Source organism: Leuciscus leuciscus (genome assembly GCF_965113295.1).
Source record: "Leuciscus leuciscus genome assembly, chromosome: 9".
NCBI lineage: Eukaryota > Metazoa > Chordata > Actinopteri > Cypriniformes > Leuciscidae > Leuciscus > Leuciscus leuciscus.
The window spans coordinates 27,642,298-27,666,851 of record NC_138733.1 but is presented as its reverse complement, the minus strand read 5'-3'; the positions used below and the strand labels follow the sequence as shown (position 1 = coordinate 27,666,851).

Here is a 24,554-nt window from a genome sequence, read left to right as displayed (position 1 = left end):
TTTAAAATTAAGTTTGAAGGTTACATATCATAGTAAACTGTATTTAATCTGCCATTTTATACATCTCGCCACATATCTAATCCTAACGAACCCTAATGAGCAAACCACGTGGGTACAACCCTCTTCATGTGCATAATGTTTAAAATGCCAGCCAAACTTAATAAAATAAACCTGTAATATACAAGAAACCAATCTGTGACTTGGAATGTAAAGTTGTTGCCTTTAATAGAAGGTTAGAGCAGGGATTATGGTTTAATAAAAACTAAGTTTCAGTAGGTTTTCCCTCAGTTACCTCATCTTTCTTACACTGATTCATTTAGCACATTGGCCTTCCATGCAGCTTATTGAGAGAATTATTATTATTTTTTTAATAATTTGGTGGTTCCTAATTGTTTTAATATCAAAATTTTGATTTGTGGCATTTCACCCTATATAATTAGAAAATATGCAGCCCTGCTATTCTCACGTAATGTCGGAGTGTGCTCAATTTCCTGGGCAATATCTTTATATTTGTAGCCAAGACGTTAAGGTATTGTGCCTATACAAAATATGACAATTAGTCCCAGTCTCCACCATACATCATTAGGCCAATGAAACATATAACAGTGCTTCGTTTAATTAACACAGCGCCATTTATTGCTTCATAATACATATTCATAGCCATCTTAAAAACAAAAGGTGATTAAGAAAGTCGATTCATGTCCTCGGCTAGCCAAATCCTCTGAATTAGGTCACTCTTTCAGAGAACTGCTGTTAATGTGTTGCGTCCTCTAGAGGGCACTGCGGATTAATAAGAACATTTAAATGAGCTCGAGAACGTGCACTCGAGAAGTATTGTGGGCGGGGCTCGATTGGGATCACGTGAGCCTAAGTGGCGCATGTGATTGGTCACTCGTTTTCCCTGTCAAGAGTTTCGCTCCTGTGCTAGCGGGTTTGTCAAATTATTGACCCTGTTACACAAAAACAACATACTCATTCTAACTTATAAACACATATATTGAGCAAAACTATTGTTGAATGTATCTTTATTATATTTCCATACAGATTTACACAGCATAAGAAGTCTTACGGGTAGTTTTAGCACTCAGCCCTTTGGGATCTCCATCCGTTGAGTACTTACTATTTGCCGTCGCCCCCTGTTGGCCGTTATGTTAAACTGCACGGGTCAATCAATAGAAATGAATGCAGAGTGGGAGGGCTGGTCGTAAGCAGTGAAAGTAGAGTGGGCAGGCTGGCTGTTAAAGAAAGAGCTGCGCCTCAGGACCCTCCTCTCTTCATCACTACGGCACTTTTCGCCCGTTGTTCGTGAAACGTGAGGCCCTTCTGAAGAACTCCGGCTCGCCTTCCTTTCCTCGTGATCTGTTTTATAGAAGTGCCGGACTAATATTTATCCGGACCCTTACACGTATTGGATTTGTATTACGCTCTTTTTTTTTAACTGACCAACTGTATATTAACGGCTCCGGCCATGGCAGCGAGCGCGAAGCGAAAGCAGGAGGAAAAACACCTGAAGATGCTGCGGGAAATGACGAGTTTGGCGCTCAACCGAAAGTGTTTCGACTGCGACCAGCGCGGCCCGACCTACGCCAACATGACCGTGGGCTCGTTCGTCTGCACGTCCTGCTCAGGCATCCTGTGAGCCACCCTCCTGTGTCTGTCTGTCTGTCTGTCTGTGAGCCTCTTTATTTCGCTCTCTGTCTGTGTCTCAAAACCGAGTGCGCTGCCTACCTAGACATCATAACCCGTGAAGCCATAAAACATGTCTAGTTAGGCAGCTCACTAGGTTTTGATACCGATTATTTCAACCCAGCTGTTGAACCATTAACATAAATGGTTTTCTTGAGGGGGTTTAAAATGTAAATAAGGGTGGGTAAATGGGTTGTTGTCTTTTGGGGGTTGGGGTTGGTTATCTGTCAGTTAACCAGGCTTGATGGGTGGGTAAATTGTATTTTGGGTGGTTGTCTGGTTGGGCTAATGCAGTAAAATCATGAGTGTCTATTGTCTTGATACTCCAGCAAACTTGGGTAGCGTAACCTGTAGGCATATCACTGGACTTTTCATATGTCCTGCATTGGCTTATCTTGCTGTGTAAGGAGAGGCCCTTGTAGATCAGATAAACCTCTATAGAGCATGTGGAAGAGCTGGATAGTCAGAGACACATGGTGACTGTGTGACATGTGGCAAAGGGTGTGTGTGTGTGCGCACTCCTCTCCTGATAGCGAGGGCTGGGCTGGACACTGACAATCCCTAAATGAAGCTCAATTTATACTTGCTTGTATTATATGAAGATCAAGAGTGCTAGTCTGTGGAAAAGTTTGAGAAAACATTATAAAAATGTAAAAAAAAATCTAAAATAAATTTGTTGTTAAAAACATTTATATAATTAAATACGTCTATCGGCACAGTTTTATATTGAGTACTATAAGAAAAATGTAATGAAACATTAATAGATAGATGGTGTGATAGATGGTTATTTGTAAAATAAATTAAATCAAATAAATAATTTTGAAAGAAATACCGGTATATAAAATAGATAAAAAATATTTTAATTAATTAACAGTAATGTTAAATGCTATATTAAGTAGAACTCTGTAATAGTTTTTATATATATATATATATATATATATGCATATTTATAGTATTAATATTTCACAGAATAGGCTATAATTGGTATTTATACATGTAAATCTAAATAAAGACCAGGATCATCATATTTGGGGGTATGTGGAGGTGTAGATAACATGTATAAATATAGTTGTATATGTCGTGCCTCTCGATCTATTGTTGGCATTGCTCAGTTTGCTGCCTGCTTTTTGATATCTGAAGTTGACATCTTGATCTTTACACGGAAGAAGTCCTTTTCCGTGTAATGATGCTTCCCCATTAGTTGATAGGGGTCCAATTGGCACAGGAATGAATGCTGAAACATCCCATTAAATTAGCAGAATCTTCATTGAAAGATGCATTTAAAAGTGACTTATAAGTGTATAGTGAATATAACTCTTATGTCCTGTATCAGCATTTCATCCTTGTTGTGTAACAGTCGTCTATGCAGGGGATTTTGGATTAGAGTTGGAAATGCTTCCTAAAATAATGTCTTTTTAATTCAGATTGCAAGAGTGATCCTGCTGCAAGTAAGTAATGTAGATTTGCTTGAATTTTGGTAAATATTGGAAATAAGCAGACTACCTTCCTTCATGGGTGTGGTCTAGAGGTTTTCGCATCTATGAAGCTGACAGCCATGGTTTACTGAATTAATATCGCCCTTTTGCATCTCATGTGGTCCAAAGTTGCTTTACCGTTTAGAATTGTACATTTTTGAACCACTTGAGATGAAACTACCCACATATTTTTTGCTCTAAACAGCTATTTTATGTCTATAGGCTATTTATTGAACTTATGATGATGGCAGTCAGTCAGAGTATTTATATGTTCTTAATTTGTTTATAGAATTAATTTATTATTGTTATTATAAAATGCATTCAGTTGCTTTTTCATGGACACAGCGGTGCAGTAACCTGTTGGGCTCAATATTATGGTTGAATAAATGTTTATTCCTGCTGTGTAATTCAATCCTAATTTTATTCTTGGTTTTGAATATGATGAAAACTGACCCACTTTTTCCCATTTTTGAACATTATTCACCTTGATAGCAGAATTTGAAATGGATTGTCAGAATGGCAGCCTATATTTCAAAGTATTAATACTTCTATTGTGCTCGTTCATTAGCTAAATGTCTTCATAGAGAATCTGTTAATTCATCATCGGAAACAGAGATGTGAAGGACTATCTCATACATTCTTGACTCATGACTAGTGAACTTGCCTGAACCAGTCATGTCTGAACAGGGCTCCAGACTAACCTTTCTACTGGTTGCACTGGTGCTACCAACTTTCTCAGTTGGTCGCACCAGCATATGATTTGGTCGCACCTTTTTTTTTTTTTTTTATACATGCCATGGGATTAATCAATGCATGCTGATGAATAGTGGTCTTAATCTGCATACCTTAGTTTTGCACTGATGTAACAAGACTGACACAAGACCTCATGTTAGCAAAATGTTTTAATCTTTTAACTCTAAAAAAAAAAACGATTAAAAAAACATGTACCGGTATGTTCTTTAATGTTTGATTATAATTTTACTGTCTTCACATAGGGATGGGAATTGATAAGATTTTATCAATAATAATGCCACTGACGATTCTGATGATCGATCCGATTCTTTAACGATTCTCTTATCGATTCTTGATGGCACTGTGTGGAAAAATGTAGTCATATGCTTTTAAAAAAAAACAAGTGGTTTTATTTTTTATTATTATTATTTTTTTTACTTTTTATGTAATTTATGTAATAAATAGAACCTTATTGTAAAGTGTTACTGATTAGTTATACACCGATTCAGACGTCTCCTGAGTTCACTGTTGGAAAAATCAGTTGTTTTAACCATTCATTAAAATTAATCGGTTCGAAGGAGTCATTAGTTCGCGAATTGGACGTGTCGTGCGCGTTAATTGTGTGATTATCCCAGCAGTTAGGACATGGACATCCAAGATTTGTGTCAACAACACAGAAAACATTTTATCACTGGATAGTTTTTTCGTTTAATTAAAGTGTTGTTTTATGTCAGCTGAATGTCCGGAACGCTTTTCAGAGAAGATAAGGCAAGTTATTTAGCACAATTCACACCCAGCGGTAATTCAGAAAAAAAAATAAAAAATCTTCGAATGCTCCACATGAAACTTTGGTCTTCCGACCTTTTACCACCGTGTCGATTTATTTTGATTAATTTTGTGCGAGGGAGTGAGAGCAAGACAGCGCTTAGTTTGGAGACGGTGAGGTCTTGTTTACACTTTCGCCTGGCTCCGAAGAGAGAGAGTGCGCGCGCGCGACCGTCTCTCTCTCTCTCTCTCTCTCTCTCTCTCTCTGCTCGTTCTTTCAGTTAAACATGCGCCCTGTCACGCGCAGCAGTTTATCTACATTACTCACCGATCAAATAAGACTTTGGCGGGACAAAATTTCACTTTGGCGGGCGCTAAAACAAGTTCAATGCAGGAAAATTCATGCGTGAATTTAACGACCATGCACTCGCACAAATGCGACCACATAAAATTTTAACTCGCACATTCTCAAAAAATAGTCGCATATGCGACCATTTTGGTCGCAGTCTGGAACCCTGCTGAAACATGATGAGGAAGGTCTCACGGGTTTGCCTAAAAATGGGTTTCATTTCCCAGCAACTGGATGAGGAGGAGACCGTTCTACTAGACCTTTCACACCTTTGCATTTTTAGAAGAGTCTTGCAATAGTCACCTCCTAACAGTTATCTTACACTTGAGCTACTCCCCCAAAAGGTGGAAAGATGTTTGAGAATGATCTCTCGTTGACTCCCATGTAAAACATCTGCCTTCCATTTAAGCACTTCAGAGAGGAATGCAACAAATAGTCTGACAGATTGGCACTGTTCCTGAGTAAAGCTGTTGATAAATGCTCTTGCTGTAGTGTGGTGTGGTTGGATGTCGTCCTGTTGTCCAGATACTCTTCTTCTGAGTGACCGGTCTGCAGAATTACAAAGAAATGGTCAATAATTCTCCCAAAGGCAGAGGAGAGGATAGTGAGATGAGTGCGATCGATTGAGCAAATAAAAGAAATCCGAAGCAAGTTTGTTGTTCTAGCTGAACTCTTCTGGAGTGAGGAGAGGGCCGAGGATCATGTTAGTTCATTTGGAAGTGCGATCAGGTGTATTTGAACAAGCCTTTGCACAGCTGTGAGGACTGTTAGTTATGCTAGGTGGATCGTCAGTAATAAAAACTAAACTTACTAAACTAACAATAGAGTAAGGATTGTGTGTGTTTGTAGGCCAGCCTAGAAGTAACCATCACACTGGTTCCCTCGACAATAAGAATTTTCCATTGGCTTTAGGATTATTGCAGAAAATAAGCTCTGTGACCAACAAAAGATTTGCCCGTTTAACACAGAGATTGCAGAAAATACACTGATAATGTGTGTCCTGGGATCTTTTCATTTTGGTTCATTCACGCTGACTGGTTATGTTTACATGCAACCAAATTATCCATTAGTAATCGCATTGACGGCTCAATCGGACCGAAAAGCCTTTGTGTAAACGCCTGAATTGATCCGATTGAGCTCGATCTGAATGAAAATTCAGCGTCCTCACTACGGCACAGCCCTTTTTTTTTTCACACACAGGGCTCGTTTCCGGGACTGGTCCCGGCAATGTTACAAGGTCCCCATCCCGGGATCGATGCCGGACTCAATCCCGGGACGTGTTTGCGTTCACACTCTGGCAGTTTTATGGCAATTTTCCAGGATCAACTCACAGTGTGAAAGGGGCTATTCTTACACATTTTGTGTATCAAGATAATCGTCACAAATGAACTCAACTTTTTGAAGCATAAATACAATTGCCAGAAGTACGAAGTTACAAAGTAAAAGGATATAAAGAACTACACCAAAGTCGCATGCATGACTTCAATCAATGTCATTACCACTAAGCTTTGAAAACTCTTTCAGGCTTTATTTAAAAAACGTTTTCCCTGAAGGTTTGAGTTATAGAATAGTTTGCAAGAGTGCGATTATGAACGCAGTGAGGCGATGAAAGGGGACTAGTGAGTAGGTGAGTTTACCTGTTCTGCATGAAGATGGTTAATGTCTCCACTCCACGTGCGGAAAGCAAAATCCTGTATTATCATTTTGTCTGCGTCCATTGCAAATAGCGCCGTTTTTGCTTCCTTTTCGGCCCAAGCTTTTCCGGTTCAGTACGCCTACCAAGTGTATAGTGTAAATGCAGATATCGGATATGGGTCACTTTTAAAAGATGTAAAGCTGGTCATCAAAAAAATTGGATATAGTCAACTAATCGGAGTTGGGCATCAAGACCTGCAGTGTAAATGCGGCCTTATTGGCTTGTATTGTTCCTCCATTGCATGTCTGTGAGCGAACGGTGACTCTCCTAGTTAACTCCATCAGAGGAGATAATTAGGTTCTTTTCTAAGCACCAGCTTTTAAATGACTTCAACTTCACCAGAGAGACGTCTGCTCCCCGCACTGGAGCGTGCACACCAGATGTCAGACAGCCAAAGCATGATGGGAGTCTTCTTACAACCAATCTGCAACCTCTTTAGGAACATTTCTACAACAGTAAACGTCCCTGTTAAGGCTCAATAACACCAAAAACAATAACTATATTAGCATCCACTCCATGGGACGTTAATGTTCTGTTTATTATAAGCGCGCACAGCAGTTATGTCGTCTGATGCTTTAAATGCTCAAGATCGTTTTTGTCAGGTCGATTCTGATGGGGTGTAAAATGGTTTTTGTTTTGTTTATCAGCTGGGAAAATAATTGTTCTGAAAGTGATTCAAATGATGTAGTTCCTCTGTCATTTTCGTTATTGTTGTGACTTCCCTGTTCTCATAGAATTAGTGTAGGTTTTTTTAAGTATATGGATTATTCTTTCTTAATACTATCTTTTCATTTAGCAATTTACCTTAGTACACCTTATATTTAAGCTGATTGTCAAAAGCAAAATACATGCACAATTTCCCCTGTCTGGGTTTTAGAAAAGTGAATGATTAACATGCTATTAATGTATGAGCTATTAGGTGTTGGATAATTTTAATTAGGGCATTTGCATGGGGAGATGATCCTCTGGCCTTGCCCGGATTCACAACTGTGCCAGCGGTTCCCAGTTTTAATCCTGAAGAACTGATTTTGCCATTCTGCTCATACATAGTGGGTCTCATTCACTAACCGTGCATGAAATCTGCGTACAAACGTTTTCACAAGCAAATCATGCTCTTTTTTTTTTGAAACGGCTTAAACCGCGTGTAGACATAAATCACGTACTCTAACATGAAAAATATTATCGACTGATTTTAATTCTGAACATTCATTTTTATTTTGTTCTATATCGTAACCCTAAAGTATTACTCTTCAGCTCATTGTGTAAAGCCTTTGCCTCAGCACGTTATCAAATCTTTGATTTTATTCAGGTCTGTGTTTGCGATTTGATAATATCATGCAGTGATTTTGCTGCATTTCCTCTCACCTGATCTGAACTTTAATCGCACTCTCTAATCTGTGCATTTATAATCACTCTGGTCATTATCTGGCTTGTACATGTGACTATGAGTGAGCATGTATGTGTCTTAAACAGGAAGTGCATGTCAAGTCATTCGCTGCATCAGCAGCATGTGGTCTGCATGTGCACAGGAAGTGGAAACAGTAGGACAGGAAGCACACATTGTCCTCTCGCTTCAGTTGTTGTGTGTATGTGTATGAAGGCCATTGCTCCACTCACACTTTCCAGATGTTCTCTTAATTTGATGGTTCAATCAAATCACAGTAGGATAGAAATCTATGATATAGGCTAGATTTTGTTTTGTGGCTTAAAATATTGTTCTCATCATTATACCCTGATGGATCATCACCCTAACATCATTTAACGTAGGGTGAATTCCAGTAAATTAAAAACAAAAACAATATATACCAGAATTCACCCTATACTGTATATTATCAGTGTTATATCATCAGTTTAATATCATCCGTTGATCACCCTTCTCTCAAGATATCCAGACCAGCATCATTGAGAAAAGCCATATATCAGCTGACCACTTAATCGAACTGTGATTGGAACACAGATCTTTTGGTGAGGAGTTTTACCTGAGTAGAGATTGGATGATGTCAAGCCACCAGCAAACACTTCCCAGTTTTATGACGGGGTCAGTTAGTAAACCCTGTAAACCCATTCCAGAACAGGGTGGATCTCTCTCTCTCTCTCTCTCTCTCTCTCTCTCTCTCTCTCTCTCTCTCTCTCTCTCTCTCTCTCTCTCTCTCTCTCTCTCTCTCTCTCTCTCTCTCTCTCTCTCTCTCTCTCTCTCTCTCTCTCTCTCTCTCTCTCTCTCTCTCTCTCTCGCTCAATTTATCTCTCACCTTCTCACTCTCTTACTCTTGCTCAATTTATCTCTCACCTTCTCACTCTTGCTCAATTTATCTCTCACCTTCTCACTCTTGCTCAATTTATCTCTCACCTTCTCACTCTCTTGCTCAATTTATCTCTCACCTTCTCACTCTCTCTTACCCACATACTCTTTCTTTGTCTTTCTTTCTTTATTCTCTCTTATCTTGTCTTTATTTTAGTCACACACTATTGTTTAGGCATGTGTCATTTCCTTTTAGCTGGTTTGCCTCTTTAGCTTTTTACCATTGCTTCATACATTTATTTTTTATTTTTATGAAAGCTTTTCTTTTTTCTTTTTTTATTGAAGTTTTTTTATTATGAAAGCTTTTTTTATGTTAAGCAGTAATTGTTTCATAAAAGCGATAAGGCACTCAAGGGCCTTCTGTATTATGTTATGGCTAAAGAATTTTCTTTTTAGGTATGGCACAAAAAAGTATTTGTAAAGATCATTCATGTGAAGTGAGTTGTGCAATGTTGCGGTCTGATGAGTAACGTGCTTTGTGCTTTTCATACGTTTGGGGTCGGTAGGATGTCTTTATTTGATCAAAAATACAGTAAAAACAGTATTATTTAAAAAATACACTCAAATAGAAAAGTTATTTTAAGTTGTAATAATATTTTAAAAATTTCTTGTACAACATTTTCTGTATTTTCAGTGTAACAAATCAAAAGAAAAGCATTTATTTGAAATAGAAATTTATTGTAACATTATAAATGTCTTTACTATCACTTTTGATAATTTTAGTGTGTCCTTGCTGAATAAAAGTAATAATTTCCTACAAAAAAATTCTTACTGTTCCCCAAACTTTTGAATGGTATGAATACCTTTCTGCAGACATGCTGTTTCAGATGTGTGGTTTTTGTGTGTGTGTGTGTGTGTGTGTGTGTGTGTGGGTGTGGGTGTGGGTGTGTTTGTTGATGACTTCAATTGATGTACGTGTTCAGAGGAAGTTTCAGCTTTTTATCTGGCAGTGATTTCTTAAGAGGAACTGAAGTATTGTGCAAACCCACATGTTGACAGACCTCACAAACGTATATTTCTCTTTCTCTCTTTCTGCCACACTTTATCACTGTGAGGAGACTGGCCTCTCACCCAGTTTTTGACCCATTTTGCCCGAGCCCGTCATCCACCTGCTCAGAGCATCATCACACGCACAACCCCAATACAACCACCAATCGCACAAGCACAACTCACACTCTCATTACTGAAACCAGATGCGGCATCCGCAGGCTCACCCGGTGTGTGAAGTTGATGCCAGAGCTTCTCACCACCATCTGAAATGGCTTTCTCACACGCTACTCTTAAAGGTTAAGTGTTGGCCTTAGGCGCTGTTTGCTAACTTTCCATCTCAAACATTAAAACAAAGCATTGGCGCTCTTAAAACCCTCTGAACAAATGCAAGTAACCCAGTACACGTGGGATCAGGCCTGTGTTTCCCATCGTGTTTCTGTGGGTATGTGTGTCAGGGTCATTCATTAGGCAATGCTGCCGAACACAGTAGGTGTAAATCCATCTAGTGGTGTCCTGAATCCTGATCCAAATAATGTTCAGTTGTCCTGATGATTTGGTGGAAGTCTTTTTGTGTAATTGGCTCTGATTCATATGTTATTGGATAGCCGTCTCTGCAAGCGCTGCCCCTAAGATGACATCATAATGATGCTCTTGTGTTTGGCCAGTCGCTGATGTTCTGTCTCTGATGCTTCTTGTCTATGTTAAGTGTGTCGTCCTTTTGCCGCCTGATGAAATGAGGACCTCCTTTTTATAGATGCTGGCTGAATAACAAGAGACTGTTCGCCCACTTTGAGGTTGATCCCATTTCAGTGCAGCAAGTTCAAGGGATGTTACTCTGTCGTAATCTTGAATCAAAATCACTTCTCCTCTCTCTTGCACCGACTTCTCTTCTCTGATGACGTGTTTACTGGCGCGAGGACCTGTCACTCACAGCAGTAGCACACCAAAATGATCCAATCAAGTCCCGCCCCGGCCGTATGTTTATTTTATTTTTTTCTTGTTCGTGAAGCGGTTTCACTCACAATAGGGAAGAAAAGACTACCGTTTTTAAAGACTTCTTTTTCATGCCAACTTTAACAATGGTGTGAATATAAAATATGTGCATTTTAAATATAAGGCATATGTTTTGGTTCTCTGTTTGTATTCTGTGTGTCTACGGGCCAATTTTAGCTTGTGACCATGACCAGCAAAGCATCAATCAAAAAATTACAATTCTGTCATCATTTAATCTCCATCATGTCAATCAAATCCTATATGCCTTTCTTTCTTTTATTAGAACACAAAATAGACTGAGTTTACCCTTGTTTTGAGAGCTTCACAATCAGGGGGCCCAGGGGCCACTAGGGCAGTGGTTCTCAAGTGGTTTGGCCATGGGACCCACATTTTCCCATGGTCATCAAGGCGCGACCCACTTTTGTAGTATATATTTATAGCCTAATATATAGGCTATATATTGAAATAAATTTGTTTGACAAATTTATTTCACAAAAAAAATTGTTGACACACACGTACCAAGTCCCATTTTACTTAACATACACATAAATTGTACGAATACGACTAATAATCTGATGAATAAACAGTAGGCTGACAGTATACTTAAAAAACTTTTATGTAGCTGTTGTTAGGAGCTCTACAACATCCGTACTAATGTAAATAATACCTATTCATGGCACATTTGCATAATTTCAAAGGTTATACTATGAGGCTCCTGAAGAATTGTTACTGGTGCGATGGTTACAGGCAGTTTTGGGTAAGTTAGACGTTCGGCTTGAGGAAGTTTGTTGAAGCCGAATGGTTCTTGGTGGACACGGTTACAGAATCCCAACCCTGTGCCAATGGCCCGCAGCAGATCGTGTGAATAATTTAGCACCTGGTCTAATCTTACCAAGGCCTTTCTGTTCATGCCCTTCAGAATTTATCACAGCACCATAAGAGGAAACACACAATATAAATATAGTAGAGGAAGTTACAGGTGACGTCCACTGAATTGGGATTTATTTTTTTTTGAAGGGAATTTACCAGCACACTTGCATTACCACATGCAAACTATCTGCGATTGTTAGAGCAGAAGTGCTGTGTTGGCGTGTTTGGATTTGCCTTTTGGGGGTTTCGAGGGGGTGTTGGTTTGTGTGAATGGTGTTTTGAACATCTGTTGCAGCTCAGGTGTCAGATGAACTGTCACCCGTTTCAGCAGAGGGACGGCAGAGTAGCTTTAAATGTCTTTTCCATACTTACACATACTAAACGCTCCCTCCCGTTCCACTGGCATAGAAACAGGTGCATGTGAGTGTCTCTTAAAGAAACAGTCAACCCAAAAATGAGTGTTTCACGAAAGAGAGGAAATCATGAGGTTTAGTAAATTGATTTTCAGTATTGGGTGAACTGTTTCATTTAACTACCTAAATGAACTTCCTGTTAGTTATTAACTGCAAATGGCTTTGTTAGATGAAAGAAAAAGGAAGAGATCAGGGGGTGGAAATAACAAAACGGATGCGTAAGAGAATCAGAGGCAGCGTGTCCTCCAGTAGACACACACTGATCCCTAGAGAGCAAATCTGAGAACGATAACAGGGTAAATACAGGAAGGAAACAGGCTTTCTAATGGGCAGCCCTTACACATGTTTACATTGCTCTTGGGCATTCAGAGATCAAGTGTTCAAAGATCATCATGACGCTGTGGAATAAACACACACGCACAGACTGATTCAAAGACGCACTGAATCATCAGATGGTCATCCAGTTGTCTTCAGTTCCTCATCCTGTGTGTGAACTACTTTATGTGGAAAGAAAATTGACATTTGAAATTGATTAAATTAACCAAACGCATCCTAAATGAGAGATAGATAGATAGATAGACAGACAGACAGACAGACACACACACACACACACACACACACACTCTCACTCTCACTCTCACTCTCACTCTTTTGGAAGTGATTCCAATTATATTTCAAGCAATTCAAAACCATCATGGCATCAATAGTTTCTCAGCTGAAGGCTGAATGTGTTGCTTTCACACTCACACGAACCGCGGCACGGTTCGAGTGCAACCAAACTCAAACCACCTCCTCCAGGTAGTCTCGGGTTCGGTACCCCAGTGTGAACCCGGGTCCGCATGACAGCGTTCACATGCCCCGTTCCGAACTAAACTGCCAGTGTGAAAGCACCCTACAAAGCGCTCATTGCGATGTGATTTGAAGGCAGCATTAGCTCACCACTCTCTCTACACTATCAGTCTCTTCCACCCCCTCACACACCCGTACGCTCTCGTTCTCTCCGTGCACAGACTTGGCGAGGTGCCGAGCAGTCTGAATTTGTCCTTGTCCTAGATCTGTGTGTAATAAGCAGGTTTGTAATGAAGAGTTACAGTGAGAGGGAGCAGAAAATCTAAATCACACTACAGGAGATTTGCAACACTTTCCTTTTATTTAATTAATCTGTTACCCTTTTTTTCCTCTCCCCTTTAGACGAGGCCTGAATCCCCCCCACAGAGTGAAGTCTATTTCCATGACGACTTTCACGCTACAGGAAATTGAATTTCTACAGAAGCATGGAAATGAGGTAATTGATGATGGCATAGTCAAAGTGCAGTGATGTTTTTATTGACACAGTGATTGTGTCGTCATCTCTGTGGACTGTTTGTGCTGATATCTGGACGCCACTGAGTTTATGATTTACGTCGAGGTCACAGGCGTATGTTTGTGATAGGATAAATGACGGGAATTTCTGGAATTTCTTTTCTTGAAAACGCCCTTACATCAATAAAATTATGAGACAGTTGTTCTAAAAATAGAGTAGCTCTATAAATGTGTGTGTATATATATATATACACACACACACACACACACACACACACACACACACACACACACACACACACACACACACACACACACACACACACACACACACACACACACACACACACACACACATCTGTGTGAGCTTCTCTGAACCACAAAGATTTGACCACTTTTTATCTCCCCCTTCCTTTCTTCAACATTCCTGGGATTTTTCCCAGGTCTCGTGAGGCCTGATTAATGAGGATGAGCTGGAAATGATGTTGCGTGCTGAGGAGACTCTTATTTGAGCGCTCTGTGTCTCATTACGCACACGCTTTAATCTCCCATTTAAACCATGATGAACTTCAGGATGATCTGTGAATGCGTGTGCACACTTTTTGTTTTATGAAGTTGTTTTATGTGGGTCCAGTTCGAGGCAGTCTGATCAGACAGCGGGTTTGGTGTATTAAAGTCTCACAGCATCTGTCAGTCTGAACTTCTGATTTGGTTTTCGATGATGAGGGAATGTCACGCAAACTGTTGAAGTTGGCAGATCTTCAGTAATTTGTCTAGCTTACTAAGTGACAGATGCATTTGCCCAAATATTTCAGAGTTTGAGTGCACATACTGCCTTTTTGAACAACGCAAGAAACTCTACAATTCAAAATGTTGGGCTCAGTAAGAAATAGGCAGCGGCTAGTTGCACTAAGTGCAAATAGTGATATATTCTATTTGCACTATAAAAAAGTAGCAGTTCTTTGCAATAAGTGCAAATAGTTGTTAGATGATGTGTATGTATACTTAGAAATAGTGGCAGATACTATTTTCACCCCAGAATTGTTGTACTTTAACAGGATGCAATAATAACATAGTGTAAATGATTATATTTATTAAAATGATTAAATTGATGCCACCTTATTGGAACAATATGCCCTTCCTACCCCTGACCAATAAACACTTTATTATTAAACACACGTTAGACACTTTATTTCCACTTTTCAAATATTTTCTTCATTTTTATTGAAAATAAATGCCTTTCCAATCTGATACGTGATGGGAAAAGGGAGAAGAGCGAGTTTGGCAGACTCCGATTCGGGTCGATCGCGTCAAAAGCTACTTTCATGCGCCGTACTCCTTACAGCCTGCGCTACTGCAGACGTTGAATGGAGCGCATCGTTTTTAATCTTGTGTGGCCCAACCAGGCATTGGATGGCTGAGTTAGTGTAAATAGCCTTTGCCAACAAGACAGGATATTTACACTTAGTGTAAATTACACTTAGTGTAAATAGACACTCTGGTAAGAAATATTGTATTTTTTAAATGAGTTATCTCATGTTCACTAAGGTTGCATTTGTTCAAACAAAAAATAAGTTATATTGTGAAATATTACAATTTAAAAAACGTTTTTCTATTTTAATATATTTTAAAATGTCATTTATTTTATATTCAAGTAATTTTCAGCATCATCAGTCCGGTCTATATATATGTACCTTATTGTTTATCGGCTGATATTCCATTTTTGTTCTTTTGTAATTTATCATATTGGTTGATATTGGATATTTAATGTTGCATGTTCTTTTTTAAGTTTAGATGACCTTTTCTGTCATCTAACACTGACTTAAAGGTATTTAAAAACACTAATAATTTAATAACAATTGTTAAATGTAATCTTCAGTCAATCTCAAAATAAATCTTCATTATTCATACTGTATAATTTGTGATGCCTAAATTCCCTTGTAGCATTTTTCTGTGTAAAAAAAACCCCCAACTTTATTTACTTTTTGTTTTGTCAGAAGTTTGACCATTTTTTGATTATTGGCGAAAACATGAAAGTAATTATCAGTTTATTGATCCATAATATGAAAATAAAAATCTTTCACAAAAATGCATACTTTTTGATAGTATTCAGTATACTGTGTACTTTGCAGTGGTCAGTTTAGTTAGTATGCCTTTCTGAAGCGTTGAAGGCAGATTTACTGATTCCTGGGTCAGTTTTAGCTTTAATCTCATGGATGAGCCCAACCCAGCCTCTCTTGGACCAGCACAACGGGTTCATACAAACACTGAAAGTGTTATTGCATTAATGTTTGAGGGTCATAGAAAACTTCCCTGAGTGTCTGTAGGGCTTCTCATTAGACTTCACTCTGCTGTTGCTATACATAATTAATAAGCTGCTACCACTGTTTTTTAAGGGTGTGTGTGTGTGTTTACACACACAAATGTGTGTCTGCATTGATTATATCTAAATGGAGGCAGTGTCTTCACTGCTGTGAAAGGCTTTATACACACACACACAGCATGTCCTGCCTTACGCTTTGCCTATTAATTTATCAGTTGTGATATCTGAGTATGTGTGCATTTGACTCCCAAGAGAGTTTATTTAAATGTTTTTTCAAATGTCACCTTAAGATATTTGTTTCCTTCTTGAGAATGTGTGAGTGCATGTATTCAAAGCAAGACTTTCCTTAGTATGAATGCCTGCATTGTTTTTCACACATGTGAGGCAGTGAGAAAGAGATACTGAAGAATCTTTCTGTTTGTCTGTCTTCTCTCTAATAAACTGAGAATTAATGGGACCGAGTTCCTTTAAAAACCCTTGAGTCTTTTTCATGTTTTGTGACATGGATGAATCTCTGTTTTACATGTTTATATGTTATATTTGCCACTTGAATGTCTGATGATCTTTTTCTCTGTTCATGTGTGCTTTCATGCACATGCAGGCATGTAAACCGATATGGCTCGGCCTTTATGACGACAGAAACGTGGCCATCCCAGACTTCAGAGAACCTCAGAAAGTCAAAGAGTTTCTTCAGGACAAATACGAAAAGAAGCGATGGTGAGGAAGAGCACAGACTGAAATGTTCATTATTATGTTTGATATTTAATTGAGGTATAATGTACAGTCAGTCATCATTACTGCAAAATATATTATCCCACTTATTACATGACTGCATACCAAATAAATTAAGTTATATATAAAACAAATATTAATACAGCACATTTGAGTCTTGATTTGCACTTTATTGCATGTGATGTGTCACATGGGTTGATTATTACCTAGTGTTTTCTGAAACTTTCCCAGTGTTTTTAAGATTGGATTTGCATAGGCAAATATTGTTCTTGGTATCATAAAGATAAAATAAACACATCATGGTGTATGTGTGCTCTGCTCATTTAAATGTCTTTCTCTCAGGTATGTTCCTCCAGAGCAGGCTAAGACTGTGGCGTCGGTTCATGCGTCTATCTCTGGTTCGTCTGCTAGCAGCACCAGCAGCACTCCAGAGGTCCGACCTCTCAAAACGTTACTGGAAGAATCAGTACCCAGTTTACACTTCAGCAAAAACACACCCAGCCAGGTAACACAATGATATATATGCAACTGGGTTTTTTTGTTTTGTTATGTAAAGAAATTACAAGGGCCCTGTTTTAACGATCTAAGCATGTGGTCTAAAGCACAGGGTGCAATTTCACTTAGGGCGTGTCCGAATCCACCTTTGCTAGTATAATGACGGAAAAATGGTAGGCGTGCCAGGCGCATAGTCTAAAAGGGTTGTCCCAATTCTCTTAATGAGTAATGGGTGTGTTTTGGGATTTACGTGCGTTAAACCAATCAGAGTCTCATCTCCCATTCCCTTTAAATGCCAGTTGCGCCCGCGCCATGGCAGATTCGCTATTTACATGACGGAATTTGATAGTGGAAAGACCGAACGCGTCTCCAGAGTGCAAACGGAACTGCTCATGCACAAGGTAAAAGTGCGCAAGCAGACCATCTACGGGACAAGCCGGATTCCACCATATCTTTACGTACACAATAATAACATTGTAACAACTTTTACATTGTAATCCTTTTAATATTTGGCATGTTTGTGTGCTGCTGTGCATCCCTGTGTGTTTAATAAGCAGAGTGTACGTGCGTTGTGGATCCGCCTATGGAAGCACATTACTAACGTGCTCTTTAAATTAAAAAATATTGCGCCATTGACATGGCAACTCAGTTGACTCAAAATAGCAACGCGCCAACAATGCGCCAGAACACACCTCGTTTTCAGACCAGCACGCCCATGGGCACACAAATGGGCGCAAATGCATTTGCTATTTAAACAACATGGCGCAGGACATGAAAATGATAACTGCGTCGGGCTGAAACTAGAGTTCTCAACGGGTCGGGTCGGCCCGACAAACCCGACGGGACCCGCGGGTTCGGGCCGGGTTCGGGTCGAAAATATAAGCAAATGACTCGGGTCGGGTCGGACCTCGGGCTTAATCTTTTCCGCTCAGTAAAAAACAAAACAAAATTCATTTATTAATCATCGCTTCTGTTCACCGTAAAGAAAGTCTGGCTGCTGTGTGCAACGTGCATCATGGAGAGGGGCGGGGGCAGACGCCGCTGCGTGCACGCCTTTAGCCTGGAGAAGAAGATGGAGTTGGTGAAAAGTAAACTTGCCGCAGAAAAGTAAACTTGCCGCAGGTGAATTCACCGTCGCTACTAGGCCTACAGCCTATTTATATATTTAAAGTTTATTGTTTCAGTTGTTTGTATTGTTAAAAGGCGTGAACATTAAAGGTTGATTTGGATTCGCGTCTGCTGGTCATGATAATACGTGTATGAGAAAAAAAATTCCGACGCGGCGTCGGGCCGCGGGCCAGGTTCGGGCAGATAATTCATGTTGATGTGTCGGGTTACATCGGGTCCGGGCTTTAAAAGCCACGGGCCGGGTCGGGTCGGGTTGTAATTTTCAGGCCCGTTGAGAACTCTAGCTGAAACTAGCAAAAAACACTTGCATTGCGCCGGATGTAAGATAGGGCCCTAAGAGTGCTTTCACACTAGCACGTTTGGTGCACATCTAGGTTCGGTTGACATCAGAGTTTGGTTCATTTGTGTAATGCAAGCACTGTTTTCTGTACTCGGGTGCGGAAAACTCAAACCTACCCAAGTCCGCATGAAAAGGGTGGTCTGGAGTTCGGTTCATGTGAACTCCGGTGCGGTTCACTGCTGATATAATTGCAGTCGTACTAAATTGCGCAAGCAAACCTCTATTGATGACGTATGATTCAATAAATCTGTGTGTTTGTGTGTGTGTTCTCACTCACTTTCCTGATAAGCGTGACTGATGCACTGCAAGCAGAGAGAATACAGAATACTGTCCAGAGAATACATGTATCATTTCTGCTCGCCTTCAGCAAAAATGGGCTCCCGCATTCTTGTGAACATTTGCAGTTATATTCGCAGTAGTAAGATGCAAGTGCCACTTGAAATCAAAATCAAAGGTTAAAAAAACTAAATGTAAAAGTGAGGTGAGCAACTCTATGCATTGTTCCGCCTTCTCTTGCGTCGTTGTTAGAGGTTGTTGTAAATATAGAGATTTATATTTTAAATGAATACTATTCTTTTGAACTTTTGATTCATCAAAGAAACCTGACAGAAAGTATCACGGTTTCCACAAACAACATTCGGCAGCAAAACAGTTTTCATCATTGATAATAATAATAATAATAATAATAATAATAATAAATGTTTCTTGAGCAGAAAATCTGAATATTAGAATGATTTCTGAAGGATCATGTGACACTGAAGAATGGAGTAATGATGCTGACAATTCAGCTTTGCAGCACAGGAATAAATTACATTTTAAAATATATCAATGTAGAAAACTATTATATAAAATTTTTATAATACTTCACAATATTACTGTTTTACTGTATTTTCGATCAAATAAATGCAGCTTTAGTGAGCATAAGAAACGTATTTAAAAACCTTGCCGACCCCAAATTATATTTGTGGTTAAGATTAAATCAATATTGACCATCTTTACTTTCTTAATTCGAGTTTCTGGTCTTATTTCTTCCCTCTCAGTCTCCGGTTGTGTCCCGCGCTCAGCTGGCCCAGCAACAGTATCAGGACAGGAAGTTCGATCTGCTCAGCGAACTGGGTGGCGACATTTTTGCAGGTCCGCATTCGCAGTCCACAGGCAACGCAAACTTTGCCAACTTTGCACATTTCAACAGTCATTCAGGTAAGAACAAACTCGCACTACAACAAACCATCCATTTAAAAAGCAGTACTTTAAGGTTCAAGACAACTCTTAGGGGGATGTGGTCCGGTTTCCCATCATGCTGTACTAGACTTATTGACAGTGTTGCCACGGTCACAAAAACCATAACCACTAATCCTTACTGGCGTCTCTTGAGAGTAATGGTCTTAAGTTTGATCAGTTAATGCCGGTAACCAGGTCCAGAGGGTCTTTATGGCTGGATTTTGAGCCAGTGTTTCTGGGTAGAGGTTTTCTGTTCATTTCATGCATGCATGTAATTTCTTTATTTGTGTCATGTGTCAGTGGGTTTGTTTTAGCAGGTTTGTGTGATTCAACATTGTATCATTCCACTTTACATTAGGGCTGTCAAAATTGCTCAAAAATGACGTTCGAATATTCCCTCTAAAAAACACACGAATATTCGAACTATTCGAACATCTGGTTGCGCATTTTTTCAATGACGCGCATTACGTCAATAACAGGACAAATTAATACAAAGAGACATACATAACTTGTATAGGTAGTTAATTTAAGTTTAAACATATTTGACAATGTATTACCAACACAAAACCAAGTAAATAAACTAATGGCCAAGACCGCAGACCTCAGTCTCGCTCACTCGCAGGCACTCTTTCTCTCTCTCTCTCTCTCTCTCTCGCGCCCTCGCGCTCACGCTCTCTCTGCGCATAACGGTTTAAATGAACAACAATAAGCACATGTTCAGTGCTGATCAAGAGTTTTGTGCAAGCAATTTAAGGTCGCGACTCTTGCCCCAAATATAGCAGGCTTCATTCAGTGATTGAAACAAATGTATTAACATTAATTGAAGTTTTACAGTATAGAACCGACATTGAACGCTCCGAGCGAGCTGTGCTGTGGTAAACATGGAACTTTTCTGTTTAACTTTAAATAAAATGAGGCACACAATTCCGAGAAATGTGACAACAAAGAACTTTTACCCTTAGGTTAATAAAAAATAAAGTGCTATTAAAAAAGAAAAAGGCTACTTACATTATTGGTGCTTGTATTAAAACAAAAGGAAAAACTGACTGCAATTTATTCCATTGTCTTTTAGTGCACTGTCAACTTTCAGCAGTGACGCTGTGCTAGACAGTGCGACTCGTGTGACCTGTCCCTCAGGCAGCGCGCGCGCCCACTCGCAAAGCAGACAGCCGCGCCTCTGTTTCCGCGGGCGTGTTTTTCCATATTCGAAATTCACATTCGAATATTAATTTTCAGGTTCGAATTTCTGTTTTTTAAAACTATTCGAATATATATTCGAATTTAGAATATTCGTTGACAGCCCTACTTTACATCAGCATGTTTAATGTCTTCATATGCAACCAGTGTTTAAGCCAGCTACATTTACAAGATTGTATTTTAACTGAAAATGTGAAAATGAATAGAATTTTTTTAGATTTCCTGACTGAAAAAGAAACTAAATTGGCCTAAACGCTGGACACGTTCATCCCATAGTTTCATTCCTGTTTCTCTGTTATTCCTCATCCCATTTTCTGTTTGTTTGTGTGTGTGTTTGTTTGTGGTGGACCCCAACAGCGCAGAATGTGAATGCTAATGCTAATGCAGACTTTGCCAATTTTGATGCGTTCAAATGTCCTGCTGCTCCAACCACAGCAGCGTTTCCATCAGCGCCACAGGACTCATTTCAGCCCACACAACCAGGTATAACACAAGCTCACAGCCAGGCATATGAACATCCATTCACCTCAAGCCTCCCTTTAAGAAATGACTCCTTGTCCAAGTTGTGCTGTTAACTTAGAAATGTGATTTTCAAAGTCATTCTGTTTGTCTTTTTTTTTTTCATTGCTTATTGTTTACATTGTCGCTTCTCAACCATTCCTTCTTTTTATCAGTGTTGTTTTAATTATACTTTTAATTCTCTCTAATATAAAAAAATATATATTTTTATTATTCTGTCATTTCAGTTCCTCACTTTCAGCTTGGCTTATTTTTCTTCTGTTTTTAAGTTCTGTTTTGTTCAGCGGGAGTGCATTAAATTAATCAAAATATGACAGTAAAGACATTTATAATGTCACAAAAGATTTCTATTTCAAGTAAATGCTGTTCTTTTGAACTTTCTATTCATCAAATAATTATAACAATGTATGTATCACGGTTTCCACAAAAATTATTAAGCAGCTCAACTTTTTTCAGCATTTATAATAATAATAAATGTTTTGTGGGCATCAAATCCGCATATTAGAATGATTTCTGATGGATCGTGTGATACTGAAGACTGGAGTAAATTCAGCTCTGCCATCACCCAAATAAATGACATTTTAAAATATATTAGTGTTATTTTAAATTGTAACAAATTTCATATTACTGTATTTGATCAAATAAATGCAGCCCGTGTGAGCATTAGTCTTCTTTCAACATTCAAATTGACCCCAAACTTTTAATAATTTCTATTACTTTTTCTTTCCTGCTTTTCATACCTGTGCCGTCATTCACTCATTTCCTGTGCGTACGTCAGTGTACAACAGTCTCCCATTTAGTCGCAGTGTGGGCGAGTTTACCTCATCGCTGCCTCCACTGGCCATGCACAGTAAGTCACAGCTTGTGTGTGTGTGTGTGTGTCTTGTGCACACACTCTGTTCATTTGCTGTTTGAAGTGGTTTTCCTGACACTATCATGCAGTGGTGTGAATGAAATCCGATTGTCCTTATATAGCTCCTCAGGAATTCCCCTCTAAGCTGTGTGCTTCTGTTGTTGCTCCTGTGTAGACGGAATAACGTGGATAAAGCTGACCCGTGTTGGGAAAATTCTGTCTTGACAAAACAAGTCTTTATATTTTGTTATAATTTTAATATTAAAAATAAACATAATTTGTATATTCTTAAAATTAATGTAATATAAATGTAATTAAAGAATATAATTATTAGTCACCTTTATTTTTTATTGTGCTTTATACAATACAGATTGTTTGAAAGCAGCTTTACAGTGATAACAGGAAAATGATGCAAACCAAGATCAATTCGGCTGCAAAGTAGCTTTAAAAAGAAAATTGTGTCATTGTTCAGCTCAAGTCAGTTCCGTTGTAAAGATAATCAGTTATTAAATTGGTTAATTTCATCTATAAAGCAGTTTTGCAGAAAACAGTGATGTCATCTTCCAGTTCAGTTCTCATACAACAGCATCAGTACAGTCAAATCAATAATATTGTTGAATATTAAGTTTCCCCAACTATGCAAGCCAGAGTCAACAGTGGCAAGGAACCCGAACTCCATCAGGTGACAGAATGGAGGAAAAAAGGGCCAACGAACGAACACGGTGTGGTTTAATTCCGGGCTGCATCACAAATAAACTGAATTATATAATATGAAAAATATAGAAATTATGTTAATAATTCAATAAAATATTTTTTTGAGCAAATTTTATAATTATTTATGTAATAATTATGATTATTAGGGGCCAATCACCGAAGATAGGCACCTTATTGTCTCCGTTGGTGTTCTTATTATTCTTCAGTTTCTTCTTCTTCTTCCACTCTTGAGTCTAAAGCAGCCCTTAGAACCGCTTGTTGGAAAGTTATGAAATTTGGCACACTGATAGAGGACAGCCTGAACTGTCAGCATGGCAAATTTGGAGTGTCTAGCGCCACCAACTGTCCAAATTTGTACTCACATTTATGCTAATAACTTTTGAACCGTAAGGGCTAGAAACAAAATGTATTTTCTTTGAAAAAACTTTTTTCATCTGATTCCTTTGCTCTGACTTTTTCGAGCTCCTCCTAGGCCGTTACTTCGATATTCATGAAAATTGGAACAGATCATCTTTAGACTATGCCGACAAAAAGGTATGGAATTCAAGTTGATTCGTCAAACCGTTTCCAATAACGGGCAAACGATTTCAACAAAAAGAACGCCAAAATGAACGTGAGGCTATATTTCCGCAACGCTTTAGCGAATTCTGACCAAACTTGATGTGTGTTATGGCAACCATGACCTGAGGCCACCTGCACCGTTTCGGCACAGTGCCACCTAGTGGTCAGGAGATATGAAAATTTTATCTTTTTGCTTATAACTTCTGAATAATTTGTCCAAAAGTCACAAAACTGGTGTCTTTAGATTCGGTGCAGCATTTTTGAGTATACCATATTGGCCATTTTGTCGTAAAATGCTATATTTTATGAACGCATTGGCGTATCGTTGCGAAACTCGGTGTGTGTCTTCGGCACCATGCCCTGACAGTACTAGATGCCGAGAACATAGATACCAATTTTGCTATAGTTGGCCGAACTTCCTGTCTGCCATTTTGATTTTCTTTCAAAACCTACTTTTTCGAACTCCTCCTAGACCGTGTCCGATTTGCACCAAATTCTAGTCAGATTATCTTCAGACTGTGCTGACAAAAAGTTAAAGTTTTTGTATACAGCAGCAACAAAGTTGAGGCATGAAGCCAAAATGACTCTGAGGCTGTATCTCTGCAATGCTTTGTCATGTTGACACCAAAAATGTGTCAATGTGTCTTTGTCACCTTACTCTGACCACACCACATCAAATTGGTCAAAGTGCCATCTATTGGTTGAAAACTTTAAATAAAATAACTAGTGACTGTATTTATGATTTTTCAGGCATTTTGCCTAGTTGGTCTGACACTCCCAGCCATGGTGGCATGACTTATCGTGTTCTTTGTGTCTGGCCCCGATAATTGCTAAATAATATTTATATATTATTAATAAATAAATAATTAATAAATAATTTGGGTTTCCGTGTTTTTAGCTG

The 24,554-nt window shown here is 38.9% G+C and overlaps 1 protein-coding gene and 2 long non-coding RNA genes across 7 annotated transcripts in view; 1 reads left to right on the top strand and 2 right to left on the bottom strand.

Moving 5' to 3' along the window:
* Positions 1 to 100: 100 nt before the first annotated feature.
* Positions 101 to 1,257, bottom strand: LOC309505925. Its single transcript, XR_014208595.1, has 2 exons — positions 1,121 to 1,257; positions 101 to 950 (listed from the first exon to the last, which is right to left on the bottom strand). It is a non-coding gene; the product is annotated as an uncharacterized lncRNA (long non-coding RNA).
* agfg1a (ArfGAP with FG repeats 1a) overlaps positions 1,238 to 24,554 on the top strand; it is a 27,900-nt gene continuing 4,583 nt past the window's right edge. For 3 of the 5 annotated variants that reach the window (XM_082179389.1, XM_082179387.1, XM_082179390.1), the window contains exons 1-7: positions 1,238 to 1,635; positions 13,460 to 13,553; positions 16,495 to 16,610; positions 16,968 to 17,130; positions 19,629 to 19,788; positions 21,364 to 21,489; positions 22,304 to 22,375. In XM_082179389.1, coding sequence (XP_082035515.1) covers positions 1,469 to 1,635; positions 13,460 to 13,553; positions 16,495 to 16,610; positions 16,968 to 17,130; positions 19,629 to 19,788; positions 21,364 to 21,489; positions 22,304 to 22,375 — 898 coding nt within the window. In that variant the 5' untranslated portion in view covers positions 1,238 to 1,468. The remainder of the gene's footprint in view (positions 1,636 to 13,459; positions 13,554 to 16,494; positions 16,611 to 16,967; positions 17,131 to 19,628; positions 19,789 to 21,363; positions 21,490 to 22,303; positions 22,376 to 24,554) is intronic. The other 2 variants (XM_082179386.1, XM_082179388.1) reach the window with 2 other exon arrangements.
* LOC309505926 lies at positions 8,809 to 13,453 on the bottom strand. The gene is made up of 2 exons (XR_014208596.1): positions 9,051 to 13,453; positions 8,809 to 8,952 (listed from the first exon to the last, which is right to left on the bottom strand). It is a non-coding gene; the product is annotated as an uncharacterized lncRNA (long non-coding RNA).